The 16257-nt window shown below is 43.6% G+C and overlaps 7 protein-coding genes and 1 non-coding gene across 8 annotated transcripts; 5 read left to right on the top strand and 3 right to left on the bottom strand.

Moving 5' to 3' along the window:
* Window positions 1–647: 647 nt before the first annotated feature.
* Window positions 648–2474, top strand: O0I10_009319 (tRNA dimethylallyltransferase; the record flags this gene model as incomplete). Its single annotated transcript, XM_058489313.1, has 9 exons — window positions 648–758; window positions 817–954; window positions 1016–1335; window positions 1392–1476; window positions 1545–1656; window positions 1723–1932; window positions 1990–2043; window positions 2112–2199; window positions 2258–2474. 9 exons carry the CDS (start codon window positions 648–650, stop codon window positions 2472–2474), a joined length of 1335 nt encoding a protein of 444 aa, XP_058339838.1.
* Window positions 2475–2499: 25 nt separating this feature from the next.
* Window positions 2500–2572, bottom strand: O0I10_009318. The gene has a single exon. It is a non-coding gene; the product is annotated as a tRNA-Gly (tRNA).
* Window positions 2573–3179: 607 nt separating this feature from the next.
* Window positions 3180–5614, top strand: O0I10_009317 (uncharacterized protein; the record flags this gene model as incomplete). The annotated part of the gene is made up of 6 exons (XM_058489312.1): window positions 3180–3487; window positions 3560–3624; window positions 3682–4239; window positions 4308–4348; window positions 4397–5170; window positions 5228–5614. 6 exons carry the CDS (start codon window positions 3180–3182, stop codon window positions 5612–5614), a joined length of 2133 nt encoding a protein of 710 aa, XP_058339837.1.
* Window positions 5615–6190: 576 nt separating this feature from the next.
* O0I10_009316 (uncharacterized protein) lies at window positions 6191–6615 on the top strand (the record flags this gene model as incomplete). The annotated part of the gene is made up of 2 exons (XM_058489311.1): window positions 6191–6195; window positions 6264–6615. 2 exons carry the CDS (start codon window positions 6191–6193, stop codon window positions 6613–6615), a joined length of 357 nt encoding a protein of 118 aa, XP_058339836.1.
* Window positions 6616–6948: 333 nt separating this feature from the next.
* On the top strand, window positions 6949–8559 carry O0I10_009315 (uncharacterized protein; the record flags this gene model as incomplete). Its single annotated transcript, XM_058489310.1, has 4 exons — window positions 6949–7134; window positions 7196–7346; window positions 7402–8198; window positions 8260–8559. The coding sequence occupies 4 exons, from the start codon at window positions 6949–6951 to the stop codon at window positions 8557–8559; spliced, it is 1434 nt and encodes a 477-aa protein (XP_058339835.1).
* A 284-nt stretch (window positions 8560–8843) lies between these two features.
* O0I10_009314 (uncharacterized protein) lies at window positions 8844–9161 on the top strand (the record flags this gene model as incomplete). Its single annotated transcript, XM_058489309.1, has 2 exons — window positions 8844–9003; window positions 9067–9161. 2 exons carry the CDS (start codon window positions 8844–8846, stop codon window positions 9159–9161), a joined length of 255 nt encoding a protein of 84 aa, XP_058339834.1.
* A 721-nt stretch (window positions 9162–9882) lies between these two features.
* On the bottom strand, window positions 9883–10656 carry O0I10_009313 (uncharacterized protein; the record flags this gene model as incomplete). The annotated part of the gene is made up of 1 exon (XM_058489308.1): window positions 9883–10656. The coding sequence occupies one exon, from the start codon at window positions 10654–10656 to the stop codon at window positions 9883–9885; it is 774 nt and encodes a 257-aa protein (XP_058339833.1).
* Window positions 10657–11168: 512 nt separating this feature from the next.
* O0I10_009312 (uncharacterized protein) lies at window positions 11169–12935 on the bottom strand (the record flags this gene model as incomplete). Its single annotated transcript, XM_058489307.1, has 6 exons — window positions 11169–11357; window positions 11435–11676; window positions 11741–11900; window positions 11973–12272; window positions 12341–12592; window positions 12657–12935. The coding sequence occupies 6 exons, from the start codon at window positions 12933–12935 to the stop codon at window positions 11169–11171; spliced, it is 1422 nt and encodes a 473-aa protein (XP_058339832.1).
* Between the last annotated feature and the right edge of the window lie 3322 nt (window positions 12936–16257).

Genomic DNA, 16257 nt, shown 5'->3' with positions numbered 1-16257 from the left:
ACCTTTTATATACAAGGGTTTACGTTTCGCGAATGATACTGGGTGCATATGTGCATGATGGGATACGGAGCAAAAACGCAATAGATAAAGAAACTCCTCATGGGTAACGCACCATTTTGCCATTGGGTGAATTTGAGATCATTTCCACCACAATTGGCAAGTTGTTGGAGACCAATCGTGAACCATTTCCACTCCACACCAACATTTCATCCACCCACCCACCCACCATGCATGATTGTGGTTCGTTGATCCTAAATTGTCTTCGTGCATTCAATTCAACTCTTCTCCTTGAGTCATTTATCATAACGGGATCATCCATCATTTGCTAGCCTAGCCAAACTACTAGAAGTCGACTTGATCCCATCATCATCCTTTGATCATCCCAGCAGGGGTAGTGAAGCGAGCTTCTTTGTGTGTGCTGAGAAAAAACAATGTCCTTTTTTTATGATCGACAATGAAAAGCGATAATAGGGAATAACGAAAACTTTGTTTGGAGGATGTTTATTGGATACTTCTTATGCAACTGTAATTGGTGATGGTGCTGTTGCCATGGATACCTGTCAAATGTCGGAGAAGACGACTCCTCTTTTTACTGCTTGATCAAGTAAAACTTTTATTCGTTCGTCAAAGCATATTCCTCTCTCCCAATGCACAAGATTGCAACCGTCATTGGCACCACAGGCGTTGGCAAATCGCAGCTGGCTGTCGAACTATGCAAGGCGCTTTGCGGACAAGTGATCAATGCTGACTCAATGCAGGTTCTTTTGTCGATAGCCACGACAATGACCAAGGTGTTAACTTTTTCCAAACATATAGGTCTATAAGGGTCTAGATATCATCACCAACAAGATGCCTGTGCATGAACGGCAAGATATACCTCATCATCTTATGGATTTTCTCGAGCCAGAAGAAGAATACAAGGTCACTGATTTTCAAAACGACGCGACTCGTTGTGTAAGTTGTGTGTGTGTGTATATGCATGCATGATGATCACAATCTCATATCAGTATCATAGATCGAGGATCTAAGTGCAAAAAAGCAATTACCGGTGGTTGTTGGTGGCACCAATTATTACATTCAATCACTCCTCTGGCACAGCATGCTGATTACGGACCAAGAAACACAACCGAAGCCGACAGAGTTGGATCATCTTGATACCCAGGAGCTTTTGACCCGTTTACAAAAGGTGGATCCTATCATGGCGAACCGATGGCATCCTTCGGATCGACGCAAGATCATACGCAGCCTACAAATCTATTATCAGACGGGGCGTCCACAAAGCGAGATCATCAAAGAGCAACAAGAACACCACGAACGACATGGGGTCCAATCAAGGTAAGCTATATCATATGAAAGAATACGACATGTGTTGAACTTCTCGGGTTGATTAGATTCAAATCATTGATATTCTGGCTATATGCGGATCCTTCCAAACTCAATCCTCGGCTAGATGACCGTGTGGATACCATGATCAAGGTAAGGATAAGAAACGATTGGATGATTCACATACAAGGAAGACTAACACGCTTGCTTGGGTGATACAGGATGGTCTATTTGACGAGATCAAATCTTTGAGAAAGCAAGTAGTGGATGGCCAAGTTAAGCTACCTGGTCAGGATCTTGAAAGATACCAACGTGGTCTATGGCAGGCTATAGGTAATGTTTGATTAGGAAATACATAGGTGGATGCACATTGGCTAACAATTACTTTTCACCTACAAGGCTACAAAGAATTCGATCCTTATTTTTCTGCCATTGAACAAGATACGCATGGGGAAAAGGAGTTGGATAAGATACGCAATGAATGCACCGAACGAATGAAATCGGCAACGCGACGTTATGCAAAACGACAAGTACAGTGGATTCGCAACAAATTGTTACCTATTGTGGCCAAATCCAAGGATGTCGACATATACCTCTTGGATGCAACAGGTAAACGTCAAATAGGATGGGATGATGTTATGAAGGCCCTTGCTGATAGGAGAGTAGATCTTGATTCCTGGGAGACAAATGTACGATTACCAGCAATACAAGTCGCTGAAGGTAATAAATACCTTGGGGGATCTCGACAAACAAGGATGATATTGATGATCCATGCATGATTGTTGTAGCTTTCCACAAGAATGAAACAATGCCCGATCCGCTGAGTTTGAGTTCAATTGCATCAACAATGCTGTCGCCATCATCATCTCGACTTGAGTATGTTTTATTCTCGATCCTCTCTCGTGATCAATGCTAATCATGGATTCTTTAAAAGCTCCCAGACACGTGTATTGACTTGGCAAAAGCATACTTGTTCTGTTTGCAAGGCGACCAACGGTGAAAGCTTGATCGTGAATGGTGATTTGGAGTGGAAACAACATTTATCAAGCCGTGGTCATCGAGCAGCACTCAAACGACAAAACAATGCCACCCGTAACCAAGCAACAAAACAAGAGAAACGCACCAAAATAGACGACACGACCGAAGAATAACGAGATACAGCAAAAAACAAGGCTATGCGGCCGCCGGGAATCGAACCCGGTCATCCCGCTTGGGGGGCGGGCATCTTAAACCATCCGATCCCGACCGCTGGAGTGCTAAAAATAGCAAAAAAACGCTACAAAAGACGTTCTAGGTTACACAAAGAAAATCACTAGTAAAGGAGAAGATAAAGGCATCATTTTGGTCATCACAATAAAGAAAGCAAGTGTGTTGAAGCAAAAAATGGGATGTAAAGGGAAAACAGGCTAGAAAAGCATGAATGAGGAGTTGATGTTCCACCAATGATTGGGAGGCTGGTTTTCCGATGAATACTTTTCACTCCGCAAAAGAATAGCAGGTTGATGATCAAGCTTTTTCTCTCTCTCCAGAACCACATCATCCATTTTATATAGTTGTTGCAACTATCACTATTGAAACGTACAGTAAAACCATGGCAACATGATCCTTTTACAATTATCTGCGTTGTTTTCTTTTTCCATGTGCTGACAAATGGAAGGATTTTCTTTTTGTTTTTGTCCTTTATATTCAATCAAGAAGCAAAAAAGCGTTAAAAGAGAAACGACTCCTCGTCTTATCTCCCATCCTTTATATAACTTCTGGTAAATACGACTACTCTTAAAGCCTTCTATTGGCTGATTAACCGCTGCTGCTTTGCCATCTATATACATACCAGCACCAGTTACGGTTGCAATTCAATGCCTCGACCTTCTCAACCCCAGACATTCCATGTCAGGAAACGAGGATCGTCGTCCGATGAAGACTGTTTGAACGTGTCAGAATCAACAGCAGCTAGCGTTACGCAAAGAAAGACCAAAGGCAAAGGAGCGAACGCACGCAGTCGAAGAAAGCGATACCGTGCCACCCGTACAGACGACGACGACGACGACGAAGATGATGACGAAGAATATACTCTTGCAGCAGCAGCCGATGGTGGTTGTGGTGGTGACCATCAAGCAAGCATTACCCAAGCCAGTGTACCGGCATTCTTGCATAAGCTTTACAGGTACGATATACCAAAAAAACAGCAGCAGTAGGAATCATTTCAACTCACTCGCCCGCTTCGTGTCTATGTAAGCATGATTGACGAGCCGACAACCGACAAGCATGTTCGTTGGTCTGAGAATGGGAAATCATTCATTGGTAAGAATAGAGTTTATGATGACGATGACGATGGTGATACTTATCATGAAACGATAGTGGAGGATCATGAAGGTTTTGCAAAGACGATCTTGCCCTTGTATTATAAGCATTGCAAGTTTGCTTCGTTTGTCCGTCAGCTCAACATGTACGATTTCCACAAGATACCAGCAGTGCAACAGGGCGCCTTGTTCCAAAACAACGAGCATGATTTATGGGAGTTTAGTCATGATCACTTTTATCGTGGATGCAACGACAAGTTGGCCCTTGTGACACGCAAACGCAACAAGAATCTCGAGAGCAGCACGACACGTAGTTCTTTGACATTGGCCAAGCTTGTGCGTGATATCGCCAGTATTCGCAAGCATCAAGCTGGTATCACATCCGATTTGAGCAGCCTTCAAAGTGACAATGCGACCTTGTGGCAAGAATCATTCGCTGCACGTGAAAAGCATCAACAGCACCAAGATGTCCTCAACAAGATATTGCAATTCTTGACAACCGTTTTTACCAATGAAGACAACCTTCTTCAAGCAACAGCACAACAATTACGAGGCCCCTTCATGCTTGGCAAAGATAACGAGTACATTAGTCTCACCGGCCAACCTTCATCATCAGGTATGTTTGCATAGTTTGTGTACAAGCAGGATAATGATCTTGATCCACCCTATCCCTCGCTTGTACAGGATGTCGAAATAGCCCGTTGATCATATCATTTCCTCTTTCTGTATTCCACTCTTTTACTTTTCCTGCTACTTAAGCAGATGGTGGTCAGGAATCCATCACTGGAAAATCAGCTACGAGATTGATTGAAGAAGCAGCGAGCCTTGTTGGTATGACACCATCACCATCGACAGCGAGCAGTGAAACGAAGCAGCTTAATGATGATAACCAGCAACAGCAACAACAACGTGATGAGGCTTTGGGTAGGTGCCAATCCACAGAAGAAGCCCGATTACAAGAGGCGTTCAATAGGACGTTATCATCCTTATCATACTCAATGTTCTCTCTCTTTGATTCGCCAAAAACTGCAGATTCATCATCATCTTCATCATCAGGAGGTACAAGATCATTCCAAGGACCACCAACCAATGATATCACCAACCCCTTTCCTGATGCATTCAATCGCGTGTCATGTTCAGCAGAAACCATCACCCAAGACATTGATGACCTGGAGGCTGACATTGAAGCACTTGCCTCTCATATTGGCATTGATTCGAACGATTTTGGAGAGACATTTGATTACAATGAGCACATGAATGATTTTCGAGATGGCTATGGTTCAATGATTGCAGGTGCATCTCGTTCGGACAAGATACAACTATTTGAGCTTGCTGGGGGATCGCATGTGAGGAACAGATACGATAGCGAAGGAAGGGAGATTTCATCAGAGGGTAAGAAACCAGCTTCTTCTGCAACACCCAATTCGAATGATGGTGGCGACAACTTGTATCGACAACAACATTCTTTTTCGGGTATTCCACCACCACCACAACAACAACATCCTTATTCGAGTGCTGCTTCCATGGCCTCATGTGTTTCTTCACAGGTATGAAATGACTTTTATGGATCCAAAGAGATGTACTCATTCATTCGTTAATAATAGCAACACAATCCAGCCACGGGTTCGATTCATGCTAATTTGCTCCAATCCTTTTACCATGGCATATCAATGGCACCAACCTCTGGCAGTCAACCTCATTATGTGGCTGTTCCTGTTCCTATCCCGGTCCCTGTATCTCTTGAACAATACAATGCAGCTACTGCAGGTGGATCTATTCCTGGAAGTAATCATCAGCAAGGAGGAGGAGGAGGGACAATGACGCATGCCTACTATGCTGCTGCTGCTGCTGCCGCTGCTGCTCAACAACAACAATCAGTCAATCAAGCATTATATTCCCCTGATGGTCCTTTAGGTGCACAACAATCACACAAAGGTCATGGTACCCATTCAAATCCACCTTCAGGCAGCGACAACAATCAATCCATGTAGCAAAAGCATCCTTTTATTATAGCTATCACAATGAACAACAATACATTGCTCTATCTTTTTGGTTTTTTTTTGTGGAAATGACTTGTGATCTTTGCTTAACAATGAGACAAAAGGATAGGTTTGAGTTTCTTGTGGAAACGACTTGCGTGATCTTTTACTTAACACAATGAGACAAAGGATAGGTTTGGATTTCTTGTGGAATTGACTTGCGTGATCTCTTACTTAACACAATGAGACAAAAGGATAGGTTTGAGTTTCTTGTGGAAACGACTCGCGTGATCTTTTACTTAGCACAATGAGACAAAGGGCCAGGTATTAGCATGCTGAGTAAAGAAAGGAGGTTTGGATTTACCATTGTGACACCACCGGATCCTGCACAGACCTCTTGTTTGACCAAGATGCATGATAACGGCATAGAGGATGACCCTCTTCGTTTGTTGTCAGGAATGACATTTACATTCATCACCCATTTGTTGTCAGCTACAGGATATAAATACAAGTACAAAAAATTCACCCAACAGCATTCCATCTTCTTTCTCTCACTTTCCATTTTTCTCACCTGCTGAAATTTTCGCCATGATGTACGTAATGTAAACACCATTTCAATCCACCCTCCATTATTGACTTTTCCCCCCCTCCTCTCACATAGGTCCGGTAAAAAGCAAATGAAGGCTCCTTCTTCCTCATCCTCTTCCAAGATGCAAACCTATGAGCACCATCGTGATCTCTATGACAAGCGTGATCGGTATCTTCAACAAATGATTCTCGAAAATCAACGCCGTGCTATTGAACGACGAAATGAAATGGCCCGTTTGCGTCGTGAGAATCTTGCCAAGGGGTTCGCAGCCTTGGATGCCGAGCTTCCTCAAACTAATCCTCGCCGTACCCAAGTCCGTGTATTGAATGATGCCACTGAATACGTTCGTGTACTCAAGAACCAAGGCGAAGGAGAAGAAGGAGACGCTACGATGCGAGATGATGATAACGATGAAGACATGTAAACATGAACCCACACCAAGAAAAAACTTTTTGCAAGCTACTATTACTACCCATCAACTGAATGAGTCATTATTTGCTTTATTTTTTGACCTTTGACATTGACTCAATAAAGTGTATGCATCATTGTTGTTAAATGTGTGAGAGTGTGTTCTCGTGCTACTGATTACAGCCGCAGAGAGGGAATAATTTTTCAGAGAGCGAATCAGCAAAGGGACCACTTCTTCTCATATCTCTTCACGCGTTTTCTTTCTTCACCCCACCCCCTTTCCTTTCTTCTTATACACCATCGCTTCTACCCGCCAAACCTCTGCTCAATACAATATACGTCACGAACGATGGAGCAGCCTCGTAACCCCAACAATCGTCCCATTGGTGGTTCCAAAGAAGCTGTTCCATTGCAACAATCCGAGGGATATCGAAAGGCGCTTCGTCAACAGCTGGCTGCATGCAAGTTCTATCTCGATGGAGTGGATGCTCACAATGAAAAGCAAATACGAAATCGCTTCCAGTTATTAGGCTTGGTGAGTGCCTTTGCTTGTGTATCTCTATTTGGCGTGGTCTAACTAAGGGAATATTATTTAGCAATCAGTGGAGCCTTTCTTTTCCAAAAAATGCACGCATGTGGTGACCACCACGCCATTCAATGACAAGAAGCTTGGAGAGAAGCAACCAACATCGAATCCAATCATTGATAATGCTGTCAAATGGAATATCAAAGTCTGGAGTCTTGATAGTAAGTCAATGGGATGGTGTTTTGCATAATCCATTTACTTACATCTTTATGATAGAGTTACAGCGTCATCTTCAAATGATGATGGAAGGCAATGGCGGTGGACATCGTGCAGCAGGAAGGGGAAAGATTGATAAGCTTATGGCGTTGGAAAAGGCCTATGGTGTTGGTACGAGTCATGGTGAACGGCATCATCCTGTCTTTATTCCTTTTACCGAATACTACTTGTCAGTCGAGGACGCAACTCAAATCCATCGCCCAGTAACACAAAAGCAATGGAAGAAGAATGAAGCGGGATGGCCTTTTTTGAAGAAAACACCAGCACCCAAATCACCTTTTGCTCGTATTCCTGTAAGACCACCACAACCACAACCACCAGCATCACCATCAGCAGAGCAAAAACCTGGCACGGATAATAAGCAACAAGCAGCAGATGTTCAATTACCATTTGGAAAACAATTAGCTGTCAAGGATAGCAACGCCAATCCAGCATCGCCGGTACCTTCTGATATGCTAAAGCCATCTGGTATTCGACCCACCTCGACTACGACAACACGAACCAATACAACAGCTATACACACAACCACCACAACAGCCAATACAACATCTCGACTCACCTCCAAAGCATACAATGATAAACGACAAGCCCATGATGACAATGTCGCAAAGTTGGATCGACGTATGGTGGATAACAATACCGTCAGAACAGCAGCCGTAACAAAAGCAGCCAACAATGTTGCACAAAAGATGAATGATGCAGATGCCATGCGTGCCAAGAACAACATGAAGAAAAAGATGGAACAAGAGTTGAATTATTGTGAGAATTGCAACAAGCGATTTAGCAATCTTAACGAGGTATGGATGATGTGGATCGTTTTTTATTGATGGGTGTCGTCCTGACAACGTGTTTTGATAGCACATACAAGAAAAAGGGCATTTGGCTTTTATCAAGGATCAAAACAACTTTAAACAACTGGATGCACTGCTTGCCACGGTTCGACGACAATACAAGCAACCATTACCGAGCCATATGAAACCCGACATTGATACCAATATCGATGGAGATGATGTTCAATTCGAATTGGATGGGGCTGGCACCAAACGAGCGATCCATTACATGGATGTCGATGAAGGAGAACCTCCACTTGCCAAACGCTCAGCTACTACTTCTGCTGCTGCTGCTGCTGCTGCTTCATACCCTCCTCTTTCCCAGTAGCTGTAGTAGTCATCATCATAGTAGTAGTAGTGGTAGTAGTAGACATCTCATTACTTTTCATATCATGTAAATAGTAAATTGCATACTTTCATTCTTTTTTTAAAAGCATTAAAGAGGGTAAAAAGAACAAAGCTCGAAAAGATTCCACGTGGTTCTCCAGATGATATCCTGCATTTGTGTCATAGGCAGTCACTTTGGCCAAACGGAGTTGTCGTGGGATAATGAATGATGGTTTTCTGCACGACACGTCCTCTCTTTTCTCTTCTTTCTCCCTTTTATTCCATATGTCTGAAACCAACGATAATAAGCCCAACGAAGTCGACCGCCTGAACAAGTTTGTCGAGGCTGCACCACAATACAGCTACAATATCGACCAATACCGAGGCCAAATCTGTCGCCAGTTGCCTGGAGGTCAAGAAGAGTGTTTGAAGCTTAGCCTCGAATGTAAGTAGTGTGGTATGCGGAACAAATAAAAGGGTTGCGGATACTAAAGAGTGCGTTTTATAGACACTGAGATGTTTTCGCAAATGCAAAAGTTGGGCTTCTTTTGTGCTTTGCCTATGGATCCAAAGAAGACTCATATGGAGTGCACTCGTGTATAAACAAGGCCTTGCCGTCATCGTCATCAGCAAGCAACAAGAGAAAAAGGAAAAAAAAACACATCAGCACCAAAACACCCCTACCATCACCCCTACTCTATAGAGACCCACGACAAAAAACAGGGAAACGTACTGTCAATATAATGTATCCGATCGCCTATCTCTCATCATCGTCATCATCATCATCAACAAGCTACTTGTATACATACGACAAAGCGTATTTTTCTACAGAGATTGTTTGACGTATTTACTCGTGTAACTTGACCCTGGCTCCGCTGACGCGGGGAACCCAACACAGCAAAAAATGGGTGTGTGTACATATAAAACTATGGCCCCACAGCAACACACACTCTCTCTTTTCTACCCTACATTTGTCTCTCGGATAATGCCCATGTCAACAACAGCAGCAACGATCTCCTTGTAAAAGGAAACGCCATGAAGGTGTTGCATGGATGCTTGGGGGCTGTGTATAGAAAACCATGGTCGTCATACTTTTTAAAGACCGCAACCTGGCTCGGTTCTTGCGTTACCACCGAGGTTTGACATGTTGATTTAGCTGATCAATTATCGCCGACATGTTGACATGATCGTTTCTTTTTTTTTCCCACCTCATTGTATCCTTCTCTCCCTATCATTGTCATTCATGGTTCTATACGCTTTATTAAAAAGTGCAATGCAAATGTGTATGTGTGTGTATGTAAAGGGGGGAATGCTAGTGTGGGTTTTATGTTGTCATGGTTTGATCATCATCCTGCTCATCCTCCATATCATCCACCTCTTCCTCGTCATCGTCATCAATATCATCTTGATCACTTCCATTCTCTTCTGTAGGTTCTTGAGCTGCCATCTTTTCCAGATATTGGACAATGGAACGATACACCTCACGACGCCATTGGTCTTTGCAGGCTTTACGTGATCGACCCACCTTGCATGCAATAGGGCCCCAACGAAAAGTAGACATGTCCTCCAATTGCTTATCTTCTGCGATGGCCAAAAACAGCTTGAGACGCTCATGAGCCTGCCACCGAGGTCGAACTTTGCCTCCTTTTGCTCCACCGCCAGCACGATGGATCACGCTGCTACTGCTACTGCTTGTGCTGGTCATGGTAGTCCGACGAGGGCGGTGATGCGTTATGTCAGTAGTAGTGGTACTACTACCACCACTGTTGTTGCTTGCAATTCGACGACGACGAGTTGTTCGAGTAAGAGGAGGAGATGGTGATTGGATTCTACCACTCTCAGCGGCAATAGCGGCCTTATGTTTCTTTTTGGATGGCATTGGATCTTGATCTGTAGCATGCGTAATCATTTGTATATCCATCATGGAGGATGAAGGTGTTGTGACAAAAGATGGCGGATCCATATGATGAAGCCGATGATGAAAGGATGGAGGTGAAGGTTGAGATGAAAGTAAAGAATCGATAGGAGGAAGCATAATGACAGGTTCCTTTCTCATGTTGAGTAAGAAGCTAGCTGCTTGAATATCTTCAGACGACATGTTCCAAAATCAAGGGGTGGATGATGGGGAAGATTATATAGGGAAAAGATGGGTATAGGTTGTTGTTGTTGATGTAGGAAAGAAAGAAAAAGAAGAGATGGCTCATGCTTTTTATATTGTCATGACTCTAATATTGGATACAAAGTCTCCATGTCTTGCTGCTATGGGCTCCTTTATACACATTGCCCGTGTATGTAATTCATCCACGGTTGTTGTTGCGTGTCTTTTATGAGTAAAAGTGGGTATAGGCTTGTGTGTGTGTCCTTTCAAAGTGCCCCAAAGTGCTCTTTCTCTTCTTTGTCACAGGAAAAGAAAAAGGGGAAACATGTAAATGCGAATATGTGCTTCATTTTGTGATTCTTGTCAGTGGAACTCGTTTCATTTGCTCATTATGGATCTGCCCTTGATTATAGTTTGTTCTTTGTTCATCCATCACGGGGGCAATGCATTGCATTCGAAAAAAGATTCTTTTGGAGATGGTTGATGGTGAAAAGATAATGACTCTTTTTTCTTTAATGGAGCAATTTGAGAATGTTGAATGTCAAACAAATGCACATGACCATCACTCCATAGATAGCTAAACAAACGGCCGTAATCTTGCCTGGTTTCCAAGGGTCATTCTCATGGATCTTGTAATAGAACAGCCCCGGAAGAATGAATGAAATCGTGGTCGATCCTGTTGATCCAACAAATGCCAGCACCTACAGATATGGTCCGTGTTGCCACGTGGATGCATGAGTATGTGCGTAAATGAAATATAAAAAGTTGCCAAACATACCACATCAAGCTGGGTAACGGTGATTGCAAGAGCATAGCTGCCAATCAAAATAGCAGTGGTCATTATAAAATACTTGATTGCTGATGGTGGAGGTGGCACTTTGAGACCACGTGCTTCGGGAGTACGCCATGCAAGGATCTTGTCTAATGAGGCACGGCATGGATGGGCTTGTAATGGGTAACTGAACACCACAAGAATGACAATGGCAAGTCTTCCACCTGCTACAAAGATGCTGGGAGGGTCTATCATCCATCCATGTTAATATACAAAGCGTGGTTGCCATGGCCTATCATTCATCAAACTTACATTCGAGGATAATGTTTCCAAGCACATCCTTGCCAAATGTCAAGTATCCCAGGATGCCAATAGCTTCGTAAATAGTGCATGCTGTACCAATGGAGTATCGAATGACGGAATTGATTTGACGTTGGCTGTTATCCTTGAGCTCATTGTATACGGAAAAAATCTATGACCTTGTCAATGAGACCACCACTGGAATGAAAGGCGAGGGGGGGGGCGCGGTTGTTCTACTACTTACGTTTTGATGGCAAGTAAAAGCGAAAACAAAGACCGGCAAACGACTGAAAAAGTCCGAAGAAAAAGTAGCGTATTCTATGACGGGAGGGTGGACGGGATTGGAAATGGAAAAGAAGTAATAAAGAACAATGGTGCAGAGGTAAACGACAGCAATCAATGCAACAAGGCTGGTATATTTGAGAGAGTCCAGCTTTCTCAAGAAACTCAATGGCAAAATAGCGCTCGCCATAAATACGGTGATCCAGAAGCGTCGATCAGTCAATATAGGATCTTGAGCATAATCCGAGAATGAAGCAACCACCTATGTATGCATGTAACACACATGTCAGATCGACCATGTGTATGTGTGTGTACACGTGTAACACCAACCTGGGGCATGAGATCGCCAATGATGATAAGGTAACTGACACCGACACCAAAGCACTTGATCGCAATAGCCAAATCAAAGAAGATCGCCATCCCAGGCCATGTCAATTTGGAAATAGCGAAAAAAGAAGCGTGTCGTCCATCGGTACGTGATGCGCATTGTGACAGAAAGAATAACCCCATTCCGGATGCTGCTGCCGATAGCATGACTACCAGGATACCAGGTATCAGACCAATCGAAGCTAAAGCTGCAGGCTGGGACACTATTTAGTTGGTATGCACAAGATGGGGGGGGAGGGGAGATCTGATCGTTCCTTACCATGGCTAAGAGTCCTGTACCCAAGATGGTGTTGAGGAGGTTGATCGAACAGCTCATGGGCGATGCTACTGCCAAGTCGTTGGTCTCGCAGCCTTCAATGTCATCGGGTTGGGTTGTGATCGATGTTGCTGCTGATGAAAGAAGGGGTCGTTGATCCTCCAAGTAGTTTGTAATGTTGTCTTGTGTAGTAGTAAAGATAGATGATGATCCTTGTATTGATGAGATGGATGAGGCTGTTTCATAAGGTTCTATTCGTTGGTATCTAGCAGTAGAGGACATAAAGATGCGTCTGTGTGTGGGGGGAGGTAGTATAAAAAGGGAGGTGGTGGAGGAAAGAAGGAGGATAAGGCTGTGTTCCTCCGCTCCAGGAGGAGGTGAATGAAATGCTTCTGGAATCCAGCCTGTAAATATTTACGTGAAGATGCAGTAGTCGTATTCGACCCATTATAGCCAACTACGTGTTGCTGACGCCAATGAAAACCAAGTGACCCCACCCCAAAAACGTTGCAAAGCCTATTTTGGTCTTGTTCTCAAATGTCACATTGTATCGTATTACCATCTTAAACAACCTTGTCTTTTCCTGCATCTGGTAAACCAAAGACATGCAAACATCATCCGTTGGTTTATTGCCATCCCAAAAAAGTGATCATTTTGTTGCGTTCTTGTACACGTGGAGGTATAACAGATCGGCGATATGTTGCTTTATTTCACCGCCTGATAAATCATATGCAGCGAAGGTGTGGTGAAAGGCTCTCTGCCAAATTGGGGGACCATGGCTAGTTGCGTTTGCACCATCCTTTATTGAGACCCAGATGGGAAATACATAGAACAATGCATCTGGAACGTTCAACATTGGTATACCGTATCGACTTCCTCCCATTCCCAACTATGGCAAAATCTACAGCATGTGTACGACTCTGCTGCTCCAGCCCATCATCTCCATCCTTCAACTTTCTTGATCCGACGAAGGGATTCTTTGGCCGACCAATGCTGGGACAGCTAACCTGTCACTTCACAAACTATCATGCATCCTATTTATAATCTCATCCGTTCATTGTCTCTCACCCACATCACACCATCCTATGCAAAAATTCCATAATGAAGCATGAGGTCTTTTTAGAGAAACATAGTCAGCATGACCAAGAGCACCTTGTGTGAAAGTTTGAGGTTCGAGAGGAACGATCTCATAATCAAGGATTGGATGTACAGTGTTCATGCATTAATTTCCACTTCTTCCACTCTCAGCTTCTTCCCTCTTGCTTCCTTTCTCAACAGTTGGCCCATTCAAGTATACAACTACAACCTGCGAACGATTGTCGTGCTTCATTCCACCATGTCAATCCTACAATTGCCTTGATCCCAACGACTTCGACTGAATGGCAAGCCCATGGCATGCACACTCTACTACAGCACACGAGCCTCTTGACACAACACACGCTCTTGCACACTCGTCGACCACAATCAAACGTATCAGCATTCATTGCAGCAGTTGCCATTCGCTCCATTGTCTCAAACAGCGTTCACAACCTTGTCTCTCTATTACTACACACGCTCTTGCACACTTTTTTGCCACGACCAAACGTAGCAGCAGTTGCTATTAGCAAGGTCTTCACTCCGTTGCCTCAAGTTACGTGTAGCAACGTGTTTTGATACGTACGGATTCCTATGGATGATGCCATATCAGCTACCAAGTTCACAAGCAATCTTCGCCTGGTTGAGCTTCGATGGAAAATCACCAAGCAAGCGATGGCCAACGACCGGATGGAAAAGGGAAGCATATCAGCAGTGATCACGTGGCTCTTTTCAACCAACCTATTGGATTTGAAGCCCATGGATGGATGGATGCAATCAAGTGCAGTGACGAGGAATCCTGGAATGTTGCTCTGGTTACATACTTGTCGCGTTGTTGTAACAGAAACGATGGACGTGAGTACGGTGAGGATGATGGTGGATTGGATGGTTTTGACAAAGGCGCTTATATCTTTGACAAAAGGTGTTGCACAGCCATGGATGATACTGGATACTCGAGTCAATGCATGCAGCACCTATTTTACTATCATGGATCGAGGATGATTATGGCGGCAGCAGCCAAGAACACAATGACACATGCCATCCCTGTTCCTCTATGTGATTCACCCCCTATATCTTATTTACTTGATAAACATCCACATTGCCATCTACTATTCTTCGACTTTTTCATTGAATGTAGATTGTGTTCAAAATGATATTTGGGAGGGTCTCGTGCTATCAGCTCATACGTGAGAGATCTGGATCGCTTGGTTGGTTTTCTGGATTGATTGGAAGTATAGACTTGTGAAGGTCGGAAAGCGATATCGAATCATTTACATCATCTTATGGATCGTGACGCTTTGGTTCCTTGTGACATGATACATTCGTTTAAGCTTCCTAGTTCACATGATGATAGATGAACGGTAGTGCAATTCTCAAACGCTTGTATTGCAAAGACAATAAATTCAGAGTGAGGGTGTCCATCATATGTAGTAGAGTGCTTGCTAGGGAGGCTTGGTTCATTGTAAGCTTATATCATTATGTTCAAGAAAGAGTGAGCTATGATAAAATGTGGCACGATTACATGGATATACCATGCTTATTTACGGCAAGTTTCAGCTAACGCTGTCTTATGCAGCCTTATATAAGAACGAACCATCCCATCGGGTTATCATAGTAGGCGGGTCGTACTATTAGGCGTACAGCTTCATGCATCTTTCCACCAATAGTACTGATCCTTCAAGTCTCGTCCGCTTGTTGCACCAACAAATCCCTCTGCATCTTTACCTCTAATGTGTGAGTGAGGCGATTGACAATGAACACAGAGCTCTTTTCATATAGTATCACGCTTACAGCATATGTAAAACATAAAGGTGCCTGTATCTCTAAACTTTACAATGAAACGTGGGGTTTCGAATAGAGCAATGTGCTCGGCTAGGCCAACAGCACCTTGTGTAAAAGTTTTACGATCAAGCTTGCCAATCCCAGATTTCGCAAATGTCGCCACCAGCCAAACTGGATCTGGGGGTCGACCTCTTCGACGACGACGACCAAAAAAATATTTTTTGGGCTAGTTGCGACATTGAACGTGAAACTTTCACACAAGGTGCTGTTGGCCAAGCCGAGCACATTGCTCTATTCAAAACCCCACGTTTCATTGTGAAGTTTGGAGACACAGGCACCTTTATGTTTGTAAGCGTGATGCTATATGAAGAGTGATCTTTGTTCATTGTCAAGTAGGTGGACCCTAGCAGAGCAAAAGATGCAGAGGGTCGTGTTGTGTAACACAGCTACGTTTGCATGAATGAAACGGCCAATGTATAATTACTTTATGGATCGTCTAGGAACAGGCATGTATTGCTAGCTAACGGCCACTTTTATCCAATCACTATTGTTGCGAGATCCACTGCATGGGAACGATGCCCCTGCTCCAGACATTCATTTCCATGATTAAAGTAGGTTGATCCGAGCTGATTTGACTGAGCTGCGGTCAAAGAGAGATTACATCACTCTGGACATAAAGCACGCTCGATGTAGCTCAACCGATGTAATCTTGTGTGAGCGTAACTCAACCAAATCAGCTCGGATCAAC

The sequence above is a fragment of the Lichtheimia ornata genome, assembly GCF_029851405.1.
Source record: "Lichtheimia ornata isolate CBS 291.66 chromosome Unknown scaffold00054, whole genome shotgun sequence".
In the NCBI taxonomy this organism is placed as follows: domain Eukaryota; kingdom Fungi; phylum Mucoromycota; class Mucoromycetes; order Mucorales; family Lichtheimiaceae; genus Lichtheimia; species Lichtheimia ornata.
Note: the sequence above shows the minus strand (reverse complement) of the source record. Positions and strands in the feature narration are given on the sequence as shown.